General features: G+C 44.7%; 1 protein-coding gene across 1 annotated transcript in view; it reads left to right on the top strand.

Annotated features, from left to right (window-relative positions):
- The window catches only part of sspo (SCO-spondin), an 83,517-nt gene that overhangs the window by 32,770 nt on the left and 23,908 nt on the right, over positions 1 to 26,839 (top strand). Inside the window, exons 61-102 of the mRNA XM_028005826.1 lie at positions 9 to 138; positions 251 to 376; positions 3,484 to 3,575; positions 3,708 to 3,911; positions 5,253 to 5,423; positions 5,526 to 5,781; positions 6,432 to 6,478; positions 6,592 to 6,762; positions 6,855 to 6,989; positions 7,244 to 7,380; positions 8,525 to 8,619; positions 8,698 to 8,747; positions 8,836 to 9,006; positions 9,176 to 9,346; positions 9,934 to 10,013; positions 10,228 to 10,397; positions 10,496 to 10,542; positions 11,166 to 11,366; positions 12,279 to 12,449; positions 12,584 to 12,784; positions 12,877 to 12,976; positions 13,069 to 13,289; positions 13,429 to 13,581; positions 14,641 to 14,807; positions 14,892 to 15,037; positions 15,122 to 15,342; positions 15,426 to 15,461; positions 16,666 to 16,830; positions 17,638 to 17,844; positions 17,924 to 18,091; positions 18,324 to 18,458; positions 19,034 to 19,271; positions 19,674 to 19,826; positions 19,933 to 19,979; positions 20,929 to 21,099; positions 21,559 to 21,735; positions 21,930 to 22,085; positions 22,259 to 22,383; positions 22,759 to 22,898; positions 23,642 to 23,688; positions 23,766 to 24,005; positions 24,785 to 24,946. Coding sequence (XP_027861627.1) covers positions 9 to 138; positions 251 to 376; positions 3,484 to 3,575; positions 3,708 to 3,911; positions 5,253 to 5,423; positions 5,526 to 5,781; positions 6,432 to 6,478; positions 6,592 to 6,762; positions 6,855 to 6,989; positions 7,244 to 7,380; positions 8,525 to 8,619; positions 8,698 to 8,747; positions 8,836 to 9,006; positions 9,176 to 9,346; positions 9,934 to 10,013; positions 10,228 to 10,397; positions 10,496 to 10,542; positions 11,166 to 11,366; positions 12,279 to 12,449; positions 12,584 to 12,784; positions 12,877 to 12,976; positions 13,069 to 13,289; positions 13,429 to 13,581; positions 14,641 to 14,807; positions 14,892 to 15,037; positions 15,122 to 15,342; positions 15,426 to 15,461; positions 16,666 to 16,830; positions 17,638 to 17,844; positions 17,924 to 18,091; positions 18,324 to 18,458; positions 19,034 to 19,271; positions 19,674 to 19,826; positions 19,933 to 19,979; positions 20,929 to 21,099; positions 21,559 to 21,735; positions 21,930 to 22,085; positions 22,259 to 22,383; positions 22,759 to 22,898; positions 23,642 to 23,688; positions 23,766 to 24,005; positions 24,785 to 24,946 — 6,201 coding nt within the window. The remainder of the gene's footprint in view (positions 1 to 8; positions 139 to 250; positions 377 to 3,483; positions 3,576 to 3,707; positions 3,912 to 5,252; positions 5,424 to 5,525; positions 5,782 to 6,431; positions 6,479 to 6,591; positions 6,763 to 6,854; positions 6,990 to 7,243; positions 7,381 to 8,524; positions 8,620 to 8,697; positions 8,748 to 8,835; positions 9,007 to 9,175; positions 9,347 to 9,933; positions 10,014 to 10,227; positions 10,398 to 10,495; positions 10,543 to 11,165; positions 11,367 to 12,278; positions 12,450 to 12,583; positions 12,785 to 12,876; positions 12,977 to 13,068; positions 13,290 to 13,428; positions 13,582 to 14,640; positions 14,808 to 14,891; positions 15,038 to 15,121; positions 15,343 to 15,425; positions 15,462 to 16,665; positions 16,831 to 17,637; positions 17,845 to 17,923; positions 18,092 to 18,323; positions 18,459 to 19,033; positions 19,272 to 19,673; positions 19,827 to 19,932; positions 19,980 to 20,928; positions 21,100 to 21,558; positions 21,736 to 21,929; positions 22,086 to 22,258; positions 22,384 to 22,758; positions 22,899 to 23,641; positions 23,689 to 23,765; positions 24,006 to 24,784; positions 24,947 to 26,839) is intronic.

Here is a 26,839-nt window from a genome sequence, read left to right on the forward strand (position 1 = left end):
TTCCCCAGGCTGCCGCTGTCCCTACGGGCTGTACCTTCAGGACGGCCGATGTGTGAACTCCAGCCAGTGCGTCTGTCACTGGGATGACGAAACCCTGCAGCCTGGCCAGGTGATCAGCAGAGATCAGTGCACCACGTGGTGAGAGATGCAGACGCATCTTCAAATATTAACGTGGAAAATACGTGTAAAAAGAGACATTTTTTTTGTGAATAACAATGAATGGCTTTTTGGAATGCTTATTTGACCCCAGTATGTGCCGAGAAGGGCAGGTCACCTGTGACACTTCTAGATGTCTGGAGACCTGTCAGTGGTCCGCCTGGTCTGCATGGTCTCCATGTGATGTGACGTGTGGTGTGGGGTTGCAGCAACGCTACAGGTGAGCATGTTTGTTTCTGTGTACTTCAGGGTATAAGGCAACGATAGGCCCTTAGAGTATCAAGCATTTCACTGTCGTGGCTCATCCATCCATCCATCCATCCATCTTCTTCCGCTTATCCGAGGTCGGGTCGCGGGGGTAGCAGCTTCAGAAGGGAGGCCCAGACTTCCCTCTCCCCAGCCACTTCTTCTAGCTCCTCCGGGGGAATCCCGAGGCGTTCCCAGGCCAGCCGAGAGACATAGTCCCTCCAGCGTGTCCTGGGTCTTCCCCGGGGCCTCCTCCCGGTGGGACGTGCCCGGAACACCTCACCAGGGAGGCGTCCAGGAGGCATCCTGACCAGATGCCCAAGCCACCTCAACTGGCTCCTCTCGATGTGAAGGAGCAGCGGCTCTACTCTGAGTCCCTCCCGGATGACTGAGCTTCTCACCCTATCTCTAAGGGAGAGCCCAGCCACCCTACGGAGAAAACCCATTTCGGCCGCTTGTATCCGCGATCTCGTTCTTTCGGTCATGACCCAAAGCTCATGACCATAGATGAGGGTGGGAACGTAGATCGACCGGTAAATCGAGAGCTTCGCTTTTTGGCTCAGCTCTCTCTTCACCACGACGGACCGGTACAGCGCCCGCTTGACAGTAGACGCTGCGCCAATCCGCCTGTCGATCTCCCGCTCCCTTCTTCCCCCATTCGTGAACAAGATCCCGAGATACTTAAACTCCTCCACTTGGGGCAGGACACCCCCCCTGACCCGGAGAAGGCACTCTACCCTTTTCCGGCTCAAGACCATGGCCTCGGATTTGGAGGCACTGATCCCCATCCCGGCCGCTTCACACTCGGCTGCGAACCGATGCAGCGAGAGCTGCAGATCACGATCTGATGAAGCCAAAAGGACCACATCGTCTGCGAAAAGCAGAGATGAGATCCTAAGGCCACCAAATCGGATCCCCTCAACACCTTGGCTGCGCCTAGAAATTCTGTCCATGAAAGTGATGAACAGAATCGGTGACAAAGGGCAGCCCTGGCGGAGTCCAACTCTCACCGGAAACGAGCCCGACTTACTGCCGGCAATGCGGACCAGACTCTGACACCGGTCATACAGGGACCTGACAGCCCGTATCAAAGGGCCCGGTACCCCATACTCCCGGAGAACCCCCCACAGGGCTCCCCGAGGGACACGGTCGAACGCCTTCTCCAAGTCCACAAAACACATGTAGACTGGTTGGGCGAACTCCCATGCACCCTCCAGGACCCTGCTGAGGGTGTAGAGCTGGTCCAGTGTTCCACGACCAGGACGAAAACCACACTGCTCTTCCTGAATCCGAGGTTCGACTATCCGACGGACCCTCCTCTCCAGGACCCCTGAATAGACCTTGCCAGGGAGGCTTAAGAGTGTGACCCCTCTATAATTGGAGCACACCCTCCGGTCCCCCTTTTTGAACAGGGGGACCACCACCCCAGTCTGCCAATCCAGGGGAACTGCCCCCGATGTCCATGCGATACTGCAGAGTCGCGTCAACCAACACAACCCTACAACATCCAGAGCCTTAAGGAACTCCGGGCGGATCTCATCCACCCCCGGGGCCTTGCCACCGAGGAGCTTTTTAACCACCTCGGCGACCTCGTCCCCAGAGATTGGAGAGCCCAACCCAGAGTCCCCAGGCTCTGCTTCCTCAGTGGAAGGCATGTTGGTGGGATTGAGGAGGTCTTCGAAGTACTCTGCCCACCGGCCCACAACGTCCCGAGTAGAGGTCAGCAGCACACCATCCCCACTATAAACAGTGTTGGTGCTGCACCGCTTCCCCCCCCTGAGACGCCGGATGGTGGACCAGAATCGCCTCGAAGCCGTGCGGAAGTCTTTCTCCATGGCCTCTCCAAACTCCTCCCACGCCCGAGTTTTTGCCTCAGCAACCGCCCGAGCCGCATGCCGCTTCGCCCGCCGGTACCCATCAGCTGCTTCCGGAGTCCCACAGGCCAAAAAGGCCCGATAGGACTCCTTCTTCAGCCTGACGGCATCCCTCACCGAAGGTGTCCACCAACGGGTTCGAGGGTTGCCGCCGCGACAGGCACCGACAACCTTGCGGCCACAGCTCCGATCGGCCGCCTGTCGTGGCTCATTTTAAGAAAATTGTTCTTTGGTTTGAGTTTACTCTTTACCATCAATTTCCTGCTTCTTCCATCAGATGCAACGTTTTACTCAAAGCACTCTGTTCCCATTACTTTTCATTTGCCCACCTAACGAGCAGATGCTAACAAACTGATCCCAAACTGCAGGAGATAACGATCTGGTTTTCAGCAGGTTCACAAAGAGTTTATTTCTAACCTGAGTACAAAAACACATTGAAGCCAAAATGGAGAAGTTCTCTATGTGGAAATGGTAGACTGAGCCAAATTCAATGGCTGTATGACAATCCCAAATTACCACCTCTCCACCGTCATGCTTGATATTTGGTACAAGGTGTTCAGGCTGGGTTTGTCTTTCTGTGTATCTCGGCTAAACATCTCTACATCTGTCCAACAAACATTGATGTAGAAATCTTGTGGTTTCAGATACAACTTTAACAACCCTTTCAAACAATCCATACTCATTCAGTCTTTTCCTGTTGGGTTAAGAACTATAATATAATAATGCTAAGTGACCCATGTGAAGTCTGAAATACAGCTACTGGGTTTCAGCATTATTTTATCTAGTTTAACCTTGGGGTGAAATCGGTGAGATGTCCACTGCTTGAAAGATTTCCAGCTGTCCTTGCTGTCTTCCACCTGTGAATAATGGACTTCAAGTATTGAAGAAATGACCTCTTACCTTAACCAGACTGTTGGGCAGCAGCACTTTCCTCTCTAAAGTTAATAGCAGAAAATTCTGAAGATAAAGATAAATGAGTTCTGGGTTTGCTGTGGTGGCGTAGGGATTAAGCATAACCCACATATAGAGTCCTCGACGCGGCTGTCGCAGGTTCAATTCCCGGCCTGGCAACCTTTGCCGCATGTCTTCCCCTTCTCTCATTACCCACTTTCCTGTCAATGAACTATCAACTAAAGGCCACTAGAGCCAAAAAAAATATAAAAAAAGATGAATGAGTTCTTATCAAAGCTAATTTCTCTCTTCTCAGGTCTGAGCTGACAGCAGCTGGACCAATCAGAGCACAGCCCTGTTCGGGAGACGCCTCTGAGTCCCGACGCTGTTCCATCCCATGTCTCCCTGGTATCTGAGCTCACACTCACTCAACTGAATTGTTTTGTGGCTCTTCTTTTTTTAAACAACTTAATTGTTTCTAGTCTAACAGTTTCACCTTATGTATGAGCCATATTTCACAGTCTTCTCCATGTTGCACAGTACTACCAGGTGGCACATGGAGTAAATGGACCAGCTGGTCAGAGTGCACTAAGACATGTTTCAGTGACGTGGATGATGTGGGAATCAGACGCCGATTTCGCAGCTGCAGCCAAACACTCTCGGCTTTCAACCACACACACACGCGACCTGTGTGTGATGGAGATGATGAGGAGCATGAGCCCTGCAACACTGAGCACTGTCCAGGTGCAGAACCCTTCATCCTTTATGCACATAAACAGAATATGCCGTATGCACCAATCAAATAATTGTACACTTTTGTCCTTAAAGAGATAGTTCATGAAGAATATGAGCAGTTCATGTTTCAGCTGACCTGGCTGATGCTCCTATTTGGCATACAAATGTGGCCCTCAAGCAAATAGACCTCATGCAGATGGCTACTTTTGAAATTGTTTAGGTGGAATTGTTTTAAATGGTCAGTTTATATCTTGTAAAATGAAAATGCTAACTACAACACAAAGTATTTTTCTTTTATTAGCCTTGTTTTTGTGCTTTGGTTTTAACATTATAGAAGGACTTTTTACTCAAAAACAGATTCTTGGGTGACTCAGCTGATAGAGCACTCACACCATGAGCAGAGGCTTATCATGAACCAAAACTGCCACCAATAATCACTTTTACCAAACATCTGGTTCAAAAGATGCTGGAAAATATGGTGAAAATCCAAGCAAACGATTACATTTTACATAACTTCTTGCACATGGTTTTGTTCAAAGACGCATGGCAAAGTTCAAGACCTGAATAAGCCATTTTTATATGTTCAGAAGTTTGGTTTATAATGGCATGAAAAATAACTTTTTGCTGTGTTTTACAGCATCCTAACTTATAAATCTGTGTTTTATTATGACATTCTATCTAGGTGCGTTTTGAAAGTTTGATTTATTGCACTTATGTCTCATGATAGATGATGTTATCCTGTATTCGATTCCTGGTCGCGAAGCATTTGCTGCATTTCTTCCCCCTCTCTCTCCACCCTGTTAATTTACTGTTCAATAAATGCCAAAAAAAGAAACAGAACAGACTAAGGAACATCGATTCATTCAGCTCAGTTAAATAAAGCAAAGCTTTTTGAAGAACGTTCTCATTTTGGGAACAAAACCAAAACATCTTGTACACCAATAAAACAGAAAACATTCGACCCAAAAACATTTATTAACACAAACACCGGATAACTTTTTTTCTTTTGACCTACTATAATATTTCTATATTTTTTTAATTTAAATGTATTTTTATTTTAACAATTTATTGCAAAGCTGGTAAAACTGATATTTTTAAAATTTAAATAAACCACAAAAATCCTTTAGAGGTGTGAGTTGCTAACGGTAACAGCTCACTTTGGCGTTGGTCCTTCTCATTCTAGACTAGTCTTTGCCTCCGGCACCGACTAGTCTGTATTTTTATTAAATGAAGATACAGAGTCTTCTAATGCAGGTGAAATTTAAAATGCTTATAACATTTTGAAAGGATATCGCTTCAAAAATTGTGAACTACTCCTTTAACATGCTAACTTTAGCCGTGTTCTTCCAGTGCATGGAGGCTGGTCGCTCTGGTCCCGCTGGTCTCCGTGTTCGTCTGATTGTGACTCTGGCGTCCAGACGAGGGAAAGGCTCTGCAGTTCACCGACGCCACAGCATAGGGGCAGTAACTGCTCTGGGCCTCACATACAAACAAAAGACTGTAACTCCCATCCCTGTTCAGGTACTCTGCCTACGCATGCAGAAAACATTGTCCTCACACTCTTTGGTTTGTTTTCTGTGTCAGCAGACTCGCTGTACTGAGTGTGTGTTTGTTTCCCTTTAGGTGTGTGTCCAGAGGGCATGACGTACATGACAGCAGCGGAGTGTGAGGCTCAGGGCGGGGCATGTCCGAGGGTGTGCATGGACATGACCTCCGCAGACGTTCAGTGCGCCACCTCCTGTTTCCACGGCTGCTACTGCGCCCCGGGGTTCTACCTGTTCAACAGCAGCTGTGTTCCTCTGGCGCAGTGCCCCTGTTACCACCAGGGGGAGATGCACCCAGCGGGAGCCACCCTGCCTGCTGATGCCTGTAACAACTGGTACCCCTCTTTAGCAATTCTTTCACTTCAGACCACAAGTCCTGTTTCTGTTTTAACGCTTTTGATTAAAGCCGAAGGGTGTAACTTTTATTTAACAAAATGTTTTTTATTTATTTGTTAAAACTGTCACCATGTCATGACAGTTTGTTATGAGACAGATAAGCTATGAAAAAATCGATCTCCTCCCATATCCCTGAGCTGCTGTTGCTGGAAGACGAAAGGAATTGCTCCCAACCGTAAACAACCAATCAGAGCTAGGGGAAAGGTCTTAGCGCTGTCAGTCACCCTCATGTACTCGATGCTAAATGGTAACAGCTTTACTGTTACAGGAAAACGGTAAAGCTGTCATCGGTGGCCATGCTAACTAGCCTTAACATTTACAATAGGCTCTGCTAGCTGTAGCACAGCATAGAGTGGGATGAGCAGCGCCACATGGAGGATGATTGACAGCGATAAGACCCGCCTCCTAGCTTTGATTTGTTGTTTCTAGTTAGTACTGGGAGAAAATGGAGGAGCTACATTTTATTTCACAGGTTGGTTCATACCGTACTGTCACGAGTCACAAAATGAGAGTTTCAACAAATATGTGAAAGAAATATTTTTATAAAGGTTAAATACTGCAGCTTTAACTCCTTTTGTCATGTAAACAGCACCTGCACAGATGGAGAAATGGAGTGTGGAACAACTCCATGCCCAGGTGAGTACTGTGTGATGGACTGGTATTTTCCTGTTCTCTTTGGGGTTTTTTTGTTTGTTTTGTTCTGCTTATTAATATATATGTATTTTTGGTTTTGTTATTTTGTGTCAAAGTGGACTGTGGTTGGAGCAGCTGGACGCAGTGGAGCGCATGCACTCGGACGTGCGATGTGGGTATCAGACGGCGGTACCGCTCAGGAACCGATCCTCCTCCAGCCTTTGGAGGTCGTCCCTGCAAAGGAGAGAGAGTTGGAGTCGATACCTGCAGCGTCGAGCCCTGCCTGGGTGAGAACAGCCAGATCACTGATGGTGTCAAAGCGATGTGGAATGGATGCGTGGGAAAGGTGATGGATACGGGTGTCACGATGTGTCTGAAGGTATCAGAGAACCGTGGAGCTCGTGGTCGGAGTGCTCTGTGACGTGTGGAGAAGGTTACCGGACCCGGACCCGCGGGCCAATCAGGACCCACGGCACAGCCCAGCAGTTCAGCGCCTGTAACCTGCAGTCGTGTGGTAATACTGATCTGATCAGTTATTGTTCCTTCAATAAGTGGGCTCTCCTCATACATATGTAGCTGCAGTTACTACTTAAAAATTGTATTTTAGCACCAGAAAGAAATGAGGAACCAATTTGATTCGCTACTAATCCTTACACTTTAACTAATACATTTAGTTAAATTGGATCTAAAACAATACATAAAACAATACATATTAGTAATCTATTGTGAGTTGTATTTCTTGTTTTTATTTGACTCTTATGCTGTCAGGTGGGGGCAGGACTTGTCCTCCAGGCCAGCAGTGGACACAGTGTGTGGTGGGACCTGTGACCTGTACTGACCTCACTCTGAACCTGAGCAGGAACTGCACTCCAGGCTGCCAGTGTCCACATGGGGCTGTCCTGCAGGTCAGTAATAGAGCTCATGTCAAACCAACAGCAGTTGACCAAAGTGCTCTACAACTCATCATGAGACAATCGAATGAAATCGCATATAGAAGCAGCATCAATTCAGACAGGTTTAGCAAAATGAATAAAAATATTTCAGTGATGTAGACGCAAGAGGAATTTGTCACAATGTTTTGGAGCAGCAACTGCAAAAGCCAAGTGTCCTCCATTTTTCAACCTTAGTCTGGAAATATTAAAATCATATTGTTCAGCAGATCATTCAGGTAATGGGGTATCAGTTCATTTTAAGATATAAAAATAAGCAGGAAGGAAGTTGTTGCAGAATCAATCCTAAAACAGAAGCAGCTGCTGCTGCTTTGGGACAGGAGTGATGTGGTCTTTCTGGACAAGCTGCAGGCTGATGACCTGTGCTAATCCAGTGTAATGAAGGCCTAACTGACCTTGTCAAGGTCACCAAAATTCAGGGACTGCTTCACCCTTGCAATCATTTTTAACTGGAAAAAGTCAGCTCCCAGTACAGCATCTGTCTGCTGAAGTTCAAAGAGTTATTCAGAATAATCCTCAGATTTATGGTCAAGGTCAAGGTCTTAAAGAATCAAAATCCAGCTGGTCAAAAAGTTCAGAAATGTAAGTTGTTGTTTTTTCTTTATTTCTTTTTTTAAATTTTGTGCCATCCATGCCAAACACTGAAATGAGTTCTGACAAAATGCTTTATTGGTGTGTGACTTCTGTGTGTATGCTATGTTTCCTAGAACTCAAAGGGAGCATGCAGAGGTTAGAGAGCACATGAAGATAAACTACAAAAAGAAGTCTCTCCATTTTGTCTCTGCTGTAGGTTTGGGGACGTTGGCTAAATGTCTGCAGTCACTTTTTCTGGTTTACTTCTTTTCCTCAAGTCAGCCAAAGAACTAGGAAATAAAAAACAGGTCTAAAATGAGGTAAAACCGTTGGGTGAAGGTTATGCTTTGTAGCAACAGACTCCACCACAGCATCATTAAAACGTTGAGCCAGGAAAGGAAGGGACACAGAGTCAAGGTGATCAAACTCCGCCGAGTTAGAAGTGAATGGCTGCTGGAAGCAGACATCCATTTATACATGCACTTTCAATGTTACTCTGAAAGCTATGAAGCTTTTCTATTTTCAGGACGGTAAGTGTGTGCTTCAGTCAGACTGTCCCTGTGATGCCGATAGAGAGCCATACATACCTGGAGACACTGTGCCCAACAAATGCAAGAACTGGTAGGAAAATACAGCACAAGCTAACTCTAAGCGTGTTAAGGGAGAGTAAAAGTGACAGACATGTTTCTAACCTTCCAGTACCTGTGAAAGAGGAAGGCTCGTAAACTGCTCTCGGGTCAGCTGCAACGGTAAGACGCAAGACTTGGAGGTGGAAAAATCTCTAACATGCAGAACCTTCTAATGTTTACACGCCATCGTTGTGTGACGTGTGTCCAGTGGACGGCCAGTGGTCATCATGGACTCCCTGGAGTCGGTGCTCAGTGTTGTGTGGAGCGGGTCTCCAGTCTCGGTACCGGTTCTGCTCCAGTCCACAGCGGTCAGGCAGTGGACTCCCGTGTCTTGGTCCTCACCGCGAGGATCAAGTCTGCATCGTCCCCCCGTGTGACCGTGAGCAAACCACATGTTGAGTTTTAGTTCATGAACGTTACCAACAGCACACAATGTTCTGTTGCACTGAATGAACTGAACTGAACTGAACCAGTTTAATGCGTTTACAGTTGCAGTAAACCAAACATGCTCCTTTTAGTAATTTTTTTTGGTAATGGCTCATCTGTAGTTGACGGGGCTTGGAGTCGGTGGAGTGACTGGACTGACTGCTCCAAGTCGTGCGGTGGAGGCATCCAGAGTCGGAGGAGACTCTGTGACTCCCCCAGTCCTGAGGGGGCCGGGAACTACTGCGAGGGTCTGGGAACAGAAGTCAGAGCCTGTAACACCGACCACTGTCCAGGTAGTCTGGAGGACCTCGGCTCGTGACGTAAATTTCATTTGTCAAGTCAACGTCAAGTTTATTCATACAGCACTTTTAGAAACAGCTTAGAACTGCTCCAAAGTGCTGTACCTAAGACAATAAAACAATAGGATCAATTAACGAAGAGAAAATAAAACTGAAAAGTCACAACAGAGAAGTTACAGTATCGGGCCTCAATTAAATACCAGCAAATAAAAATAAGTTTTAAGAAGCAATTTAAAATGATCCAGACTGTGGGCAGATCTAATCTGGAAAGGAAACTTATTCCAGAGAGCAGCAGCAGCAGCACAAAGACAGTCTGGTCTCCTCCGAGGGAGATTCAGTAGCAACTTAGTATTTGATCTCAAAGTTCTGGATACAGATTGAAGTTTGAAAAGATCCTAAAGATGAAAAGAGGCCAGCCCATTTAGAATAATAAGTTTTTAAAAGAATCTTCAAATCTATCCGATATGAAACAGTCAGCCAGGGTAAATGTTCACACTTCCAGACGCCTGTGATTTATTTGTCTCCACTGTGTAACATACTGTAAAGAATTTCCTCCCAGTTTTTCCGTCTGTTTGCTCTAGTGCCGCCTTGCTCCAAGGTCCCAGGAACGGTTTTCAGCAGCTGTGGGCCGTCCTGCCCTCGATCCTGTGACGACCTGTCAGTAAGTGTAGCCCCGCAGACTGCTCATCTTTAACGTGTTTTCTTCTGTGTTTGAATCAAAAGCCATGTCACACTTCCAACATTTTCATTGAACATTAAAGTTGGGTGGGTGTGACGTGACAAAATGCGAAAAAGTTTAAAGTGTAGTTTTAAAAGCACTGTACTCTGTACTTTCATCCTGTTGACATAAACCGATATCCTGACTCATCTCCCAGCACTGTGAGTGGCACTGTGAGCCGGGATGCTACTGCACCGAGGGGAAGGTCCTCTCAGCCAATGGGACGGTCTGCATAGCAAGGAACAGCTGTCCCTGCTTGGACATAAACACTGGGCTTCGTGTGGAGCCAGAAGAGTCCACTGAGGCCCCTGATGGCTGCAACAACTGGTAAGAACGATGGAGACTGAAGGAACACATCGAGTTTCTGATGCTTTGTTGATCATAAATCTGCAGAGAAGCGTCAGCTCTGTTTCTCTGTGTTGCAGCACATGTCAGGGTGGCAAGTTCAACTGCACCAGAGAGCTGTGTCCAGGTGGGTAAGGTCACCTTAAAGGTCTGCGTGAGTCAGTCAGTCAGTCAGTCAGGTTTATTTTTATAGCACATTTCAGAAACAAGTCAGTTCAATGTGCTTTACACCATAAAAACACAATAAAACTACAATTGAAACATTGCCGTCAATAAATGTTGGTGAGTGTTTCATTTATTGTGGCTCAAAGGCAACTCTAAACAGGTGGGTTTTAGTCTAGATTTAAAGGAACTCAGTGTTTTGGTTGTTTTGCAATTTTCCAGAGGTTTGTTCCAGATTTGTGGTGCATAGTAGATGAATGCTGGTTTTAGTCAGAACACCAGCAGCAGCATTTTGGATCAACTGCAGCTGGAGGACTAAAGATAAACCTATAGATGAGTTTCTCTACATCTTGCTGAGTCATTAGTTCTTTAATCCTGGAAATGTTCTTCAGGTGATAGAAGGCCGACTTTCTTTATGTGTCTCTTAAGGTTCAGGTCAGAGTTCATTACTACACCCAGATTTCGGGCCTCTTCACTAGTTTCCAGCTGTAATAAATGAAGCTGTGTACTGACTCTCGATCGTTCCTCATGTCATGAATTTTCACTTCTAAACTAGCTGGAACTAATTGGTACGTCTCTGTTTCCTAGTGTCGGGCGGGTGGTGTGAGTGGTCAGAGTGGACTCCCTGCTCCAGAACCTGTGGGGCAGAGTCGGTGTCCCGTTACAGGAGCTGCAGCTGTCCTGAGCCTAAAGCTGGGGGAGACCCCTGTCCTGGACAACAGGAAACGCACAACAGGATCGGAGCGCAAATACAGAGACGGCCCTGCCCTGTTGTCACGTTCTGCCCAAGTAAGATCCTGACAAAAGCAGAGTGGAGACGGACATTTTAAGAAGCTGTTCATATGAAAATAGTTTTGGTAAAAAAGTTAGCTGTTTGATCACGTGACCCAGTAGAAACGGTCCGCCACTGTTGAGAGAATAAAACAAGAAGGTTAAAACTGTGACTTTAAAACATAATATGTATTTTTATATTATAATTTTTGACATATTCAGGGTGTTTCTCACGGAGTCCCCATGGGGACTTGGGAATTTATTTTTTCTCTTGCATTACCTCACACAACGTTTGCGTTCCCTTGCAAAACTTTTGCGTTACCTCTCAATAAGCAAATATTTCTTACTGCAGTCATAGAGATTGAACTGCACATGAAAACGGCCCTTCATTAATCATTCAGACTACCATCACAGAAAAGATACAGTCAAAACTGTCAGATATGACTTTAGTACCCCATGAAAATAACTCAGAAATAGTCCAAATAGTTTGGATGTATTTTCTTTTCTTCTTGCGAAAAATTTGTTTACATCTTAGAAATGATGGAAACAGAAGGAAAGTCCATGTTTGACCTGTTTTGCTTTGGCATTTTGCACAGAGTTTTGTGGTTCATTTCTGTTCTCAAGAAAAACATATAAAACTTCAGATATCTCACAAACCAGATATTTACATACATGGAAAAGCTTTTATTATAGCAGAAAGTATGATTCCCATTGCAAGGAAGACTTTCAGTAAAAACCCAAAGACCTTTGGGTTTTCCAATTTTACTCCGGGTTAGCTGGGCTGCTTTGCTTACACTTACTTTTGATTCCACTGTGTATTCTTTCACTTTTAGTCGTCTCTGACAGATATGCTGATGGGATCATTCATGTCAGTTATTTATTCACTCAGATGCCTGTTTTACAGTTTTTTTGTGTGTGTTCCACTGATAGTTCATGGTTCCTGGAGTTCCTGGTCTGCCTGGTCAGAATGTGATGAGTGCGCCGGCTCGTCCATTCGTACCAGACAGTGTAACAGTCCCCCTGCCAGGTTTGGTGGCCTCCCCTGTCTGGGCGAGAGCCGGCAGAGCCGCAGATGTCACGACAACTCCACTGTCTGCTCAGGTCAGCCCACTGAGAGGTTTCATTCTGACTGTAACTGTGTTTAAACACAGAGATGCTCACAAAGTCTGAGAAGCTGCCTCTTCACACGCCGTAGAGCGTCTTTGTTAAAAGTTAGATTCATTTATGTTTCTCAGACTGTGGTGGTGGTCAGGAGGAATGGCCGTGTGGGAAGCCTTGCGCTCGCTCCTGTTCAGATCTCCACGATGACACGGACTGCTTGGACTCCCCCCGGTGCATGCGGACCTGCGGTTGTCCAGGCGACATGCTGCTGCAGGATGAAGTGTGCGTGGAGAGACAGGAGTGCCGCTGCAAATACCACAATGGCTCAGCTGCTGGTTCGACACGTCTTCCATTTACTAGCTTGAAAGAATCAAAAACGGAGATTTGTTCATGTCAGAAACATAAAACTGTGTATTTCTCTGCCAAGATGGTTTGGGTTCCAGGAATGCGTCATGGGTGTGGCCTGGTGGATATGACTGGCAGTTTGCAAATCCAGGGGATATCATCATCAGTAACTGTAAAAACTGGTAAACCTGTCTCTCCAACGATGACAATCTGTTCAGAACTTTGAACAGTTCAGTATCGATTCCTCATCTTTTTATGCTTCTTTATTCCTCAGCTCGTGTGAGGGTGGCGTTTTGCAGTGCCAGTCTGTCCCCGGTTGCCATGTGGATGGGGGCTGGGGCCAATGGGGAGCCTGGACCGAGTGCTCCCTTCCTTGTGGCGGAGGCGTGACGTTCAGGAGGCGTCTCTGCGACAACCCGGCCCCTCAGGCCGGCGGCAGAGGCTGCCTGGGTGCAGCGGAGCAGAAGAAGGACTGCAACATGCAAATGTGCACAGGTAGTCGTCTAATACAAGCTAGCATTTCAAAATTTATTCTACCTTCAGTTTAACTGCAAACTTTACACAGAATATTTAGAGTTTTTGTCTTTTTTTGTTGTTAATTCATCCTGTGAGTTGTGGTCTATTTTGTGTCCAGACTCGGTGGGCCCTTGGCTGCTCTGGTCTCAGTGGTCTTCTTGCTCGGTGAGCTGCGGCGGAGGGCAGCAGTCCCGTTCTCGTACCTGCACCTCTCCACCTTGCCATGGCGTCAGTCGCCAAAGCAAAATGTGCAACACACAAGTCTGCCTCGGTGGGTCTGAGTTTCTGAACCTTATGTGTGATTTCCAACGTGACATTCAGTCAGATTTCTATGTCTGCAGGAATAAAGTCACGGGGAATGGCACGGATTGTTTTGTGAAGTTCCTCAAGATCCCATTTTGGTCTCTACTCTATTCCAGCTCAATGTAGTCTCAATAGATTATGTCTCTGTGTGCTGATGATATACAATTGTATTTTTGTTTTGGGGCTTTTGCATTTTGTATTCTGTCCACCTTGACTGGGAGACAGAAATAATTTATTTACTTCTGAAAACATTACTTGTGTTATAATTGATACCCAGGTATCAAAGATCAGTCTGTTCAGTTAAACTTGTGAAATGTGGTGTGTTGCTTTGACAGCTTCATATTCCTGGAGCATCATTCCATAAAGCTGATCCAACTTTTTGATCCTGAAATGATTTTTCCTGTTTTACCTGTGAAAACCTTTAGCTCCTTCTCCCTGTGCTCCCAGTACTAACTGCAGAAACACACCACTAGTCAGAAACAACCAATCAGAGAAAGGAGGAAGGTTTTGGTGCTCAATCACTCTCGCGTGTGAGCTGCTCACATCGTCCCACTTGCTCTGTGCTACACTACAGCTGGTTAACCAATACAGCCCACCAGGAATGCTAAGGCTAGTTAGCAAAGCTCTGTAACTGTAAGTTGTTTTTCTGCCATTAGCACATTTAGCTTTGCGTTCACAAGGTTGATTACCAGCGCTAAGACCCTCCTCCTGGCTCTGATTGGTTGTTTTCTTTCGAACCGCTACAGTAGCACTGAGAGAAGGTGGAGGACTCGATCTTTTCACAGATTATGTCTCATAATGTTGTAACAGCACACTGTTATGGTGACAGTTTTAACAAATATGGGAAAAACTGATTTTTGTAAAAGTTAAACACTGCAGCTTTTAAAAAAATGTATTCACTTAGATGTTTTTACACATTTTATCATGCTGTGTTCCTCCTCGTTTCTGCAGTACTTTGTCATCCTTTGAAAAATGCTGCTACACAAATAAAATGACTTGCGTGTGTTTTTTGCACGCCGTTGCAAAGATGTGGGCTGCCCCCCCGGTAAGCTGTACAGGGAGTGTGAGCGTGGAGAGGGCTGTCCCTTCAGTTGCGCTCAGGTCAGTGGCAGAGAGGGCTGCTACTCTGACAGCTGTGAGGAAGGCTGTCACTGCCCCCCGCACACCTACCAGCACCGTGGAACGTGTACACCGGTGGGTCCTGAGCAACTTCAGGCTGGGCAGTTGAGGACGGGTTGAGACGGAACAAACTGACCCCATGTGGTTTGTGTGTTTCAGGAGTGTCCTTGTCTGGTGGATGGAGAGTTCCTGGCCCACCTGCAGAGCGTGTCTGTCACACCCGTATCATCTCTGCTGTCCAACAACGTCTCAGAAGGGATGGAGCTCATGTCTGGAGATGCACTGACGCATGACTGCAGCACCTGGTGAGTCCAAAGTGTTGTTTAATTCAGTCTGTTCTGCTGAACAGCTCTACGATTTACCCTGGGATCGGGTTCTGTGTCCTGTAGCTGCTGTGAGCATGGCAGGTGGAACTGTTCCCTGGAGCTCTGCCCCATCGACGGCGGGTTGTCACCCTGGGGCCTCTGGAGCCCCTGCTCGCTTTCCTGTGGAGGTCTGGGAGTGAAAACTCGGTCCAGGACCTGCACAAAGCCGGCCCCAGCCCACGGTGGGAGAGACTGTCAGGGGCCCCGCCAGGAGACCACCTATTGCCAGGCCCCTGACTGTCCAGGTGGGGGTTAACCTGAGAGAAAGCTTGTTGATGAAATGATTTGTTCTATGGTTACAAGACTTAATTGTTTTTTTTTTTTCCAGCTCCTGTTGTTCCAACAGTGGAACCAACTATTCCAGGTAGCATCTTTGCTTTAATTTAAACATTTATCTTCTTATTCTTCATTTTACTGTACATGCTGGTCGATTTCTCTAGAGATGGTCTGATCTTATTTTTGTAGTTTATACTCATTCTCTGTTTTTCAATCAGCTTTGACCTACCAACTGCAATTTCAGCTAATTCTAATTTCGCTTTAAGAGCTATAAAACTAGAAGACAAAATGACATTTAAAAAAATTTCAGCTTACCTGTTTTTGTTAGTGCAGAAAAAACACCATGTAAATAAAGATCTCGGTTGAGATTAGCCTCTTATGTTAGCGATTAGCACTGTTAGCATAACTAGTATAACTAACCCCCCCTGACATAACCATGTGTCTGAGTGAGATGGTTTTATACCCAAACACAGTATTGTGTGATGTAAATTGATGTAAACAATAGGAGAATTGAACTGCAGTAGCCACCTGGCAAACTAAGACGGTTAGCGCAGAGATGGTTTTAGGCCATTATTGCAGAACTAGGTAAGATAATTTTATTTATGTAGCATATTTTCAGCCAAAGGCAGTTCAACGTGCTTTGCACCACTTCGAACTTAATACAAACAAAACAACAAAACAAAAAAAACAACAAAAAAGTAAAAGTATAGAACTACATATTGGTTCCCCATGTTTAATAAGATTGAGAATAAGTAGTCCATAATTTACAAACTAGTAAAGTTTCTCTGGATTCTTGTTCTGCTAAAATTAGTTGTTGGTTCTCCATGTTTGATTCTATAAAGTAGATGGTACTTTCTAAGTTTGATCTAGATTCCTAAACTAACAGGTAATTAACAAAACAAGTTAACACAAAAATGTCGAAATTCACAGAGAGACACATGTAGAAACCTTGGTAACCTGTTTATATTCATCAGCTAAACAAAAAAGTTAATTTGGAGATTAGTTACACTTTAACCTTTTTAAGAGGCTGGAATTTTAAAAAGATGAACCACTTTTAGTCTGCCATTCAACCTTCCTGTTATCTGCTGAAAATATCAACCTCGCTTAAGATGGGAAAGACCAAAAGACTTAAAATGACTTACTTTTTCTTAAAGTGGTAGCACTTTTTTGTTGTTGTGTTTAATGATAAAGACCAGACCCTTGTCTTTCTGACTGGCTGGTTAATGGTCAGAATCACCACTGGATCTCAAGAACCAAAGTTACTTCAGCGCCTTTCTTACCGTCTCCTTTAGAGGAGGATTCTGGCTTCTCTTCATGGTCGCTGTGGAGCTCCTGCACCAAAACCTGCACCGACGTTCAGACCCCTGCTGTAAAGTCTCGTCATCGACTGTGTGCCAAACCTCCCTGCTCTGGAAGCGCTCACCAGGAGAAGGCGTGCAACCTGCCCCAGTGTCCAGGTCTGACTGTCACAGTTCCCTCTCCGGGTCAATTCTGGCAGGTTTCTCTCAGAACAAACCCTACCTTCGATTTTTTTATGTATTGTGATTTTTAAATGTAGCAATAATTAAGGAACAGCGGGCGTGGTTAGTTCCAAAGAAAACCAACCTGTTTGGTAAAACAGTTACAGAGGCCCTTTTTCACTCTTTCTGAAGTTAGAACCACAAACTTTAATATATCTTTGGGAGATTTATGCTACAGAGTACTATAGTTCATATTTGTGAGCTTTTTGTCAGAAGACTGACTCTGCTCATCATCCTCAGTGAAACATGGATTTCTTCAACTGGTCAAAGTTTATGATGACCTTGGAGTTGACCTCCCAAAAGAAAATCCCCAAAAATCCGCTGGCATTTAAGTTTGTACTGTGACGAGATGAGTACAAATTTAAGCTACATTTGGCATTGAACTGTATACCAGGAAAGACGTCATATAACGTGTAGTAAGGGTGCACCCAGGTTTTGTGTGATCGCCCAATACTTACATATGAAATTGATCTTATCAAGCTGACAAAACTGTTATAAAATTTAAAAAATTGTCATCGGGCAAAATTGGAATTGATTTTTTTAGAGATCATCGATCAGTAATTGGCCAGTAAACTGCAATCGGTGCTCCAGTAGTCTGCGGTATACTGCAGTAGTCTTCATTTTTTCTCTGTCAACATAATCTGAATAAACAAGCAGAAGAAAAAGCAAAGTTTAATTATCAGACAATGGGAATGAGCTGCAAAGATTTGTACCGTTTGCACCACACTCTGTTCTAAACTGCAGGTGAGGTGTGTGTAGGAGCCACCTGCCCTCCAAGGAACTGCTCCTGGATGGAGTGGGGGTTGTGGGGGTCCTGCTCTCGGTCCTGTGGGGTGGGTCACCAGCAGAGGATCCGAACCTTCCTCCAGCCTGCTGGTAACGGTTCCTGGTGTGAGGACATTGTTGGAGGGAACCTGGAGCATCGCTTCTGTAACATCCGGCCCTGCAGAGGTCAGTGCGGCGCCTCGCTCAACCAGTGCGCTTCACGGTGAAGTTTGAGCCAACTGCCTGACGTGTCGCTGTGAAACAGTGGACGGAGGCTGGTCCAGGTGGAGTCCCTGGTCCCGCTGTGACCAGCGCTGCGGCGGTGGTCGCTCCATCCGCACCCGCTCCTGCTCCAGCCCCCCGCCCAAGAACGGGGGAAAGAAGTGCGTGGGGGAGAAGAACCAGGTCAAGCCGTGCAACACCAAACCTTGTGGTGAGGCTGAGCGGAACACACCATGTGTAGATCACTGCGACCTTTCCACGTCCTCATCCTGCACACAGACAAAGCCTCATTAAGTCAGCATATGGCCATGTTGGAAAAGTCAGCATTCTTGGGGAGGCATGAGATGCAGAAACGGAGCCGGCAGCATCCCCAGGACATTCATGACCTTCTGTGTGTGGGTGTGCTCGTGTGTGTGTATGTGTGTGTGTGTGTGTGCCGTCAGATGATGGAGGCTGTTCGACGGGCCAGGAGTTTGTGTCGTGTGCCAACCAGTGTCCTCAGCGCTGCTCAGATCTCCAGCAGGGCATCGACTGCCAGGGCAACGCCGAATGTCAGCCCGGCTGCCGCTGCCCTCAAGGTACTGAACCGGCTCCACGCTCGGTCAGCTCAGTCAGCTCGGTCAGCTCGGCTGCATGTCTTTGTTTGTGTTTGTTTTGTATCATAGGTGATGTTTCCTTGAGGTGTTGGACAGGCATGAATTATTCCTGCTGATGTTCACTTGGATCAGATTTAAACACGTCTTTAAAGGTTCACGTGAAGCGTGTATAACTAGATGAAAGCTGGTTTATTAAAATATTTTGTAGGATATTTTATGGCTTCTTTGATTCACATAGATTTTTGTATCATAAATTGTCAAAGCTCTGTCTAAAATCTGTTCTGGAAGATGAATCATTTATCTTCCCCAGGGATTTTATTTAAATGACTAATATTAGGAAACACATTTTTTTATTTTAATCTCATCAAAACTAATATTTTTTGTTAGATAAAATAACTGCATTTAATCCAGGATTATACTTGGATATTATACAGTATTATGGTCTATTTACTAATATTTTGTGTTTTGACTAGATGCAGATCAGGATCTCCAGCGTGTTGAAACGCCCTGAAACCTGCTGAGTTTTAGAGCAGGTTTTGCCGTGTGTGTCTGTTCAGGTCGGTTGCAGCAGGACGGTGTGTGTGTGGAGCTGTGGCAGTGCGACTGCGTGGACTCGCTGGGCGACGTGTGGGCGGCCAGCAGCTGGCACCGGGTGAACTGCAACAACTGCAGCTGCTCCGACGGCCGGCTGCTCTGCACCAATCACAGCTGCCTGCCTGCCTGCGCGTGGAGCTCGTGGTCCAGCTGGGCAGCCTGCAGCACTTCCTGTGGGCGGGGCCTGAGAACCAGATACAGGTGAGGTAGTGGACACTCTGAGTTGGGTTGGCATTTTGCCTTACGTGCCAGTAAACCACTTTAGTCTTTTACTGAACAGTGTTGTGTCTGTAGGGGTAAAGAAGGATTCATCCTTTAGGGGCTCACTTGCAGAATAAACTTTTCCAGCAATGATGGTTTAATATGTTGACTGAAAGTGGAAATAACATGCATCTGCAGCCTTCTGTTAATATTTGTAGTATAAGTTCAATGCAACGTGTCATTGCATTGACACGTTGCAATGCAATACTTACTACTTTGCATTACTACAATGCAAAGTAGTAAGCAACTGCTTTGCATTGTAGTTACTTATTACCATTTTTCTGTTAGGCAGAGAAGCAAGAAACAGTTTCTTTGCTGAGTCCGTGTCATACGTTGTGTCAGATCCCGGGTCCCGGAGACCGAAGGAGCAGACTGCAACTTTGAGGAGGTTCAGCACAAACCGTGCAACCCTGGACCCTGCCCCCCTCTCTGCCTTCATGGTGAAGAGGAACTGAGAGTGGGAGACACCTGGCTGCAGGGAGAGTGTCAGCAATGGTGAGATAGAAGAGGAGGAAAGTTCGGAGCCGGGATCAGCAGAGGGCGTTTCTGCTCAGGCATCAACATTTGCTCACATTTTTCCATGCTCTGTTTTCTTTCTCAGCATTTGTACCCCAGAGGGAATCTACTGCCAAGACATCGACTGCAGAGGTAGACACTAGATTCACTCTAATGATGACCTGAAGGTCGGGGAACGGTGACAAATAATAATTTGTAACTTGGTTAGTCATTGAATTGCATTCATGCTGCACTATGACCAGTTAAGGTTTTACAAACACCATATTGTGCTTCTCAGGCTTTGCTCTAACTGTGCCAGAAAAAGTAAAGAAAATCCAAACTTTGTGAGCTCACTAATAGAACCAGACTCTCATAAATCTTAAGCTAAGGAGCCCAGTTTGGTCGGGTAGAGCTGACTAAATGCAATCGCATGAAGAAAATCACGTTATCTTGTTCTCAGCTGCTTGTCGTCCACCTCGTCTTGTCTTAACCCTGCTGGTGAACTTGTCAACTCTTTCTGCTTGTTAAACTATTGTGATTGGTCAGAATTTTGTGAGTGTGAGTCTAGAAGGGAAAGCTCTCGGACAGCAAAGTTTTCTTTCTATCTGCTGCAAACTTGTGAAGTGGTAAAAGTCGTTCATGATCCATGTGTTTAATATGCAGTTTTTTTGTTCGGTAAAACTCAGTTTTGTGGTAAACGGTACATGTTTCATTAAAAGTAAAAAAATCTCATTGACATCTGCAGGAAGACAAGTACAGTCCAGTTTTATGTTTTACTTTTTCAAAGTTGGTGACTGTGGCTTATATTTCGGCGCGCTCAATAGTTATGATAGCCAAGCAATAGAAAACATGTTTCAGGTACAATAGGAGGAGCTTTTGGACTTTGGAGAAGAGGAGTTTTGTTTCTGTCGAAGCAACTTAAGTCAGCTTTTTTCCTCCATTTGTTGCATTTTCCTTCTCGTATACATACGTTTCTCTACAATAATCCTTTTTTTAGGTGAGTGTGACGCCTCCAGATGGAATTGGAGGGAATCCTCTCCCCCATGTCTAAAACTCTGATACCTCAGGAAATGGTGGCAGCCCGGACGCTTTGTGTTTGCAGTTGACGGTGCCTGGACGCCCTGGTCAGTGTGGTCTGACTGCTCAGTGACCTGCAGCCAAGGGACGCGGGTCAGAACCCGAGCCTGCATCAACCCCCCGCCACGAAACAACGGCTCTCACTGCAGCGGAGCGGCCAGAGAAACGCAGCACTGCCAGACGCCGCCGTGTCTGGGTTGGTATACACCGGGGGGCGTCAAAATCATTTTCATCTTAGGTCATATGTAGATCATGAAAGTCCTTAAAGGGCTTAAAGGTTTGTGTCATAATGTGTAGATTAATATGAATAAATGATTCAGTTTGCAATTCTTAATAAATAATATTTTACATCTTTTCACATCTAAGTCATTTGGCCTCGTACAAATAGTCACTGATTTGATTGATAAAATAATATTTAAGCAGACAGCAGTTATCTTGAACTTGTGTTTATGTGGCTTTCTGAAGTTTAGAGGGCCACAAAAAATGGATATAATGGGCTGGTCCTGGGCCGCGGGCCTCAAGTTTGGCACCTTCCCCTGAGCAGCTTACTAAAACACACCAGGCTGAACCTCTCAACCTGCTGCTGCTTCCTGTTTGGATAACTTCAAATATCAGCTCCCCCTTTTATCTCTTTGATTTCTTTATTCCCTTCCAGATGACCTTTGTCCATGGTCGCCATGGTCACCGTGCTCCCGGAGCTGCGGCGCCGGGTCGGTGTGGCGACGCAGGGCGTGTGTGTGTGACGAGGGAGGGGACGCGGCGTGCCCCCCTGAGGCCGAGGCAGTGAGGAACAGAGAGGAGACCCAGCTGTGTTACCAGCGACCGTGTCCCGGTACACAGCCACAAAAACCCACAATAAGACGTATTGTGATGTCGTTAAGCTGCAAGGAAATATTAATTAGTATTATTTTCAAATATTCCAAATGTTATTTAGCTTTTGCTTTGCAATTTGTTATTTTTTGCCACGTTACAAGACACAGAAATAAATGTGTATAGAAGAACTCCTGAACTGTTTTGTTTTTCCAGAATGTCCCATGTCCGCGTGGAGCGTTTGGTCTCACTGCTCGTGTGAGTCTCAGAGGCAGCAGCGATATCGCGTAGCGCTCACCTCGGCCACCGGGGGGCAGCAGTGCACTCCTGTAGAAACCCAGAGCCAGGCGTGCAGCCTCAGTCAGTGTGACGGTAAGTTAGGTTTTCTGCAGGTTCTCCTGCTTACTGGGCTCTTCCCTTTCACTTTCTTCCCCGCTGTGTCTGATTGAGTGATTCTGTTTGTGTGGCACTTTCTGTGCTGTGAAGTTTGTGCACGATAATAAAATCAAAGACTCATATGAATTGTTGTGTCTCCCTGTTTGCAGGCTGCGAAGCCCCGTTTGTTTACTCGGCATGCGGAGCACCTTGTGAGAAGCAGTGTGCTCTGATGGGCAGAGAAGATCTTTGTCTGGGGGTCAGGGAGTGCACACCTGGCTGCTACTGCCCTCAGGTCAACTTCTACTCAATAATCTGATTTCATTTTATTTTATATACAAAATATAATACTGTATGAAGAAAAACATATAAAACTGTTTTTAAAAATTCACATCATTTACGTGAATTTAAATGATGTTGAATTAATTTGACCGTAAAATTAATTAGCCTTGAACAAAAAAAAACAAATTTACAACAAAGGTTATTGTAGATAGAAGGGAAAAAAATATCAGTACATTTCTGCAAAAAATCTGAAATTTTGAGATTTTTGACATTTTAGAAAACTTACAAAAATAAAAATGACCCATTTGGGTAGTTTTATCCTTTTTGTATGAAGCCGCCTGAAAGAAAACGAATGGTTCACGGAGTCACGTTGTCCTTTTCCTTCCAGGGCCTCCTGCAGCAGAACGGCAGCTGTGTTCCTCTGCAGCAGTGTGGCTGCATGTACCTGTGGCCCCAGGCTTCAGAGGAACCTCCCACACCCACCATCGTCCCTCAAGGGGCCACGGTCACTATAGACTGCAGCACCTGGTTAGAGCCACATTTTGTTTTGCATTATTTGTTGTGCACAAAGAGCGGAGCGAAGACTGAAACCTAATATGCACCACTAATGATTTCATTAACCACCTTGTGCCACAGTTGTTATAGTTAACTAAAACTAAAGAAATAACAAAAACTGAAAGCATTTTTTCATTTACTGAACTAAATAAAAATTTGAATTAACAGGGAAAACTTTAACTAACTGAAACTATACTGTGTGTTTATAAAATTAACTAAATCATACTGAAATTATATATATAATATTTTTTGTTTTTGTGTTTCTGGATTTCTTGCTGTTTGAATTTTTTGTGAAATTTATTTATTTTTCCCACACATGCAGTTTACTTCCACTAATAGTACTTACATGAATCTGCATAATGGCGGCAGCAGAAGTTAGGAGGAAACACCAGACTGTTGCTTATTTAGCAATAATTGAATAGATTTTTTTGAAAATTACCAAATCAGTGTATACATAATAGCAATACAATCCTTTGACCTTTTTGAATTCTGCACCCAAAAAAAAACAAAGTATGAAAAAAACTAAAACTGATAAAAACTAAAGTGAAACTAAACAATATTTATCTAAAAGTGGCAAACACACCATTAAAACTAACTAAAATAACTGAATTACACAAAAGTCACAACGAAATAACGAAAAATCCAAAACTATTATCACCCTGCAGTTCCTACTAAATCAGTTTATCTTTTATTATCTTTTCATCATGTTTTTCCAGCCTGTGCCATGATGGAACTTTACATTGTGACATGAGAGAGTGTGAAGGTAAGAAAACCGAATGTCTGAACGATCCCCCTCCCATCAACCCACCCGGTGCTCCGTCCGGATCGTTCCTCTTCCAGTGATCCTCAGTGAGTGGTCCCAGTGGACCCCCTGCTCTCCCTGCGCGCCCCTGGCCTCCCAGCAGCTCGCTCCGTCCCTGGAGGCGCTTGTCAATGGCACCAACCTGGCGTCCGTCCAGAGACGTTTCCGGGCCTGCCTGGACATCGATTTGGGTCTCCCTGTCAAGAGAGAGGAGGAGAGCCGATGTCCGGGGCCGCTGGTGGAGGACAGGCTCTGTCCAGATGCAGCCGTCTGCAGAGGTGATGCCGTTCATTCAGCCACATGTGGTTTTATTTTTTAATTTATTTTATTCTGCCAAAAGTATTTTTTTTTGTTTGTTTTACTCCACAGTGAGGGAATGTTTGGTTTTGCTGACACTGAGCTCACTTCTAAAGCAGCAGACTCAGGAGACATGTCAGAGTCTGACAAGCAGAAAAAGCCCATTTCATCCAGTCGGTGTGGTGATGAAACCCACCTGGTGTGTTGCTTTCATAAGAAAACATATAGCCAGGTTACTGATGGCGCCGTCACATAACGACACGCCTTGGGAAGGTCGCTCAGGGTCAGTCACCTCTGTTAGGAACACACACCGTACGATGAAACACACAGCTTCTGATTCACAGTTATTCTCTGGGTTGTGTTGGTCACTAAAACACACTGATGTTTGTGATTCAATGTGATAAAGACAGATTAACAGAGTTTGGCGTGTGAATATTTCAGCAAAGTCAATTCCCCTTCAATTTACATAAACAAGTTTTATGTCTGAGTTATTAGAATGAAAATCACCCGTCTTGTTGTTGAAATATTTAAAATGACTCGGCCTTGATCAGTGGCTTTCTTTATGCCGGATGCATCTAATAAACAAAAAACACATGACTTGTATATAAATGTGTTCTCTGAGTGTCTGAACAGTCAGGAGAACGGCCATTATAACGAGCATTCCATCACTTCCACCGCAGTTCTTGTGATTATCACAGAGGCTGTGATGAGACTCCCGGCAGAGTTTGTGGTGGTTGTGCTAATGGCTGTGCTGTTCCAGATCTGTGCCACTGGAGTGTGTGGAGTGTTTGGACAGCGTGTGCACAGCCGTGCAGCGGCGGAGTCAGGCAGCGCTACAGGCGGCCCCTGGCCTCCCCGGCGGGGCCCCGCTGCAGGAGCCGGCAGATGCAGAGCCAGAGCTGCAACACTGGACTCTGTCCAGGTACAGCCACTTTATTCCTGCTGTTCCCAAACAAACTGAAAATGTTCTCTAAAGACTCCATAAAAGGTCCAAAAATATAAGGGTCCAGCCAGACTTCCCAGTGTCTGCCAGTTTAGACACTAATGCTTGTAACTGATTGTATTTCAGGAGAAATGTTAGCATATTTTTCTATATTTGCTTCATATTTATATGACAACTTGCCAAACTAAAGTGATGACCAACTACACAGAACGGAAAAGAATATAGAGCAAATATTCAGTCACTTGAAATTAATACATTAGAATAAAGTGCAAAAAGTAGGAGAAATATTTGTTTGAACTGTTTGAAAGTTTTTTTTTCATTTCAGCAAAATAAAGTAGAAGAAAATTAAGAAAATGACATGAACGCTGTTTTTTATGTCTCTATTGTTGTCAGTTATTCGTCTAGATGCGTTCTAAAATCAGATGATCAAAACTTACTTTAAGTTTAGTTTCCTTTTAATCGCAGCTTATTGGTCAGATTGAAAAGTGTAAAGCTGATGCTGAAACTTGAAACTGTGAATCTGTCCCATTGTTGTTTTAAGCGAAACAACAATAAAATATGTCGATTTTTAAGAACAGTAATTGGGTGCACAAGTTTGAATTAATTGTGGATTTTCTTTAATCCACAAACATTGCTGATGGACACCTGTTATTTAGCAAGCTACACAGAAAAAGCACACTTTGGCAGCCATTAACTAACTTCTGCCAAAGTTCTAGCCTTTCAATTTTCTCTTGGCTTGAGCTGTTAAAGGTCTGGTCTTGTTGTTGATTATGGTCTTACATAGTTTTAAACTTTCAATAATGCTGAAGTCGGAGGAATTTGAGAAGTGTGATGTTAGCCCATAACTCACCCATTCCAAAGTCAGCTCGAATGTGCCAGTCTGTTTTGGCACGTCCAGCAGTGTCCAAGTTTTAAACATTTGACCAAAACTGAGAACCTCAGAGGAGAAGACATTGGTTAGGATGACCAGGAGTTACTGAGGACGCCGTCATGCACTGAAAACTCCTCAAGTACCAGTGACTATGTCCACAGAGAAGCCATATTAACAATGACATGGATTAAACATTTTGACAACCAAAATCAACACCATCTGCAATATAATGATTATGTGTAGTATGGATAATTTGGAAACTTGTCCATCCCTTGGTTAAAAAAAAGACATCTCAACTGCAAAATTAGTAACTCTAAATGAACATGTTAACAGCTGGGATTGGTGCAGTTAGGAGGAAAAGTGAAAGATTTTGAATAAACTGGGTGAAAATCAAAGTTTACCAGGATGAATGTGAGCATCTGCTCTTCAGCTGCAGTGAAAATCCTATAAAACTGTAGTTCCTCCTATAAAATTTCTGTTGCATAAAGAAACCTTTTAGAAGCAGCACCCACATCACTACTGTTCTTAATGTGATAGGACATTTTAATTCAGTTTTTAACAAGCAGCATTCATTTTAATCTGTTGTAACAAAATTAAAACAAGACTGGGACATTTTCTGCCTCTGCATCTCATTTAGCAACAAGGAATAATTAAGTTATTCACTATTGTTCATCTTTAAAATATTCCAGAGTAAACATTTCTCTCCTTTGACTTTAAGTTTGAGTTTTAGTCTCTTTTAAAAAAAAAAAAAAAAAAAAACTGATAAAGTGTTGAATTACATATATTTGCTTTCTAGAAGAAATTGACAATCCTGCAGTTGTCATGGATACCCTCATGAAAATGAGGCACAGAGCCCAATATGGCCTGTAACAAAATGACAGCAGTTTAGTCATAAATGAAATAACAGAGCAGAGTCACCATGCGACACATTAGCTCACAGCATAATAAGCCTTGTGGCTTCATAGTTCATTACACAGTATGTGCAGTCTTTGTAACTCATG

Source organism: Xiphophorus couchianus, chromosome 21 (assembly GCF_001444195.1).
Source record: "Xiphophorus couchianus chromosome 21, X_couchianus-1.0, whole genome shotgun sequence".
Lineage (NCBI taxonomy): Eukaryota > Metazoa > Chordata > Actinopteri > Cyprinodontiformes > Poeciliidae > Xiphophorus > Xiphophorus couchianus.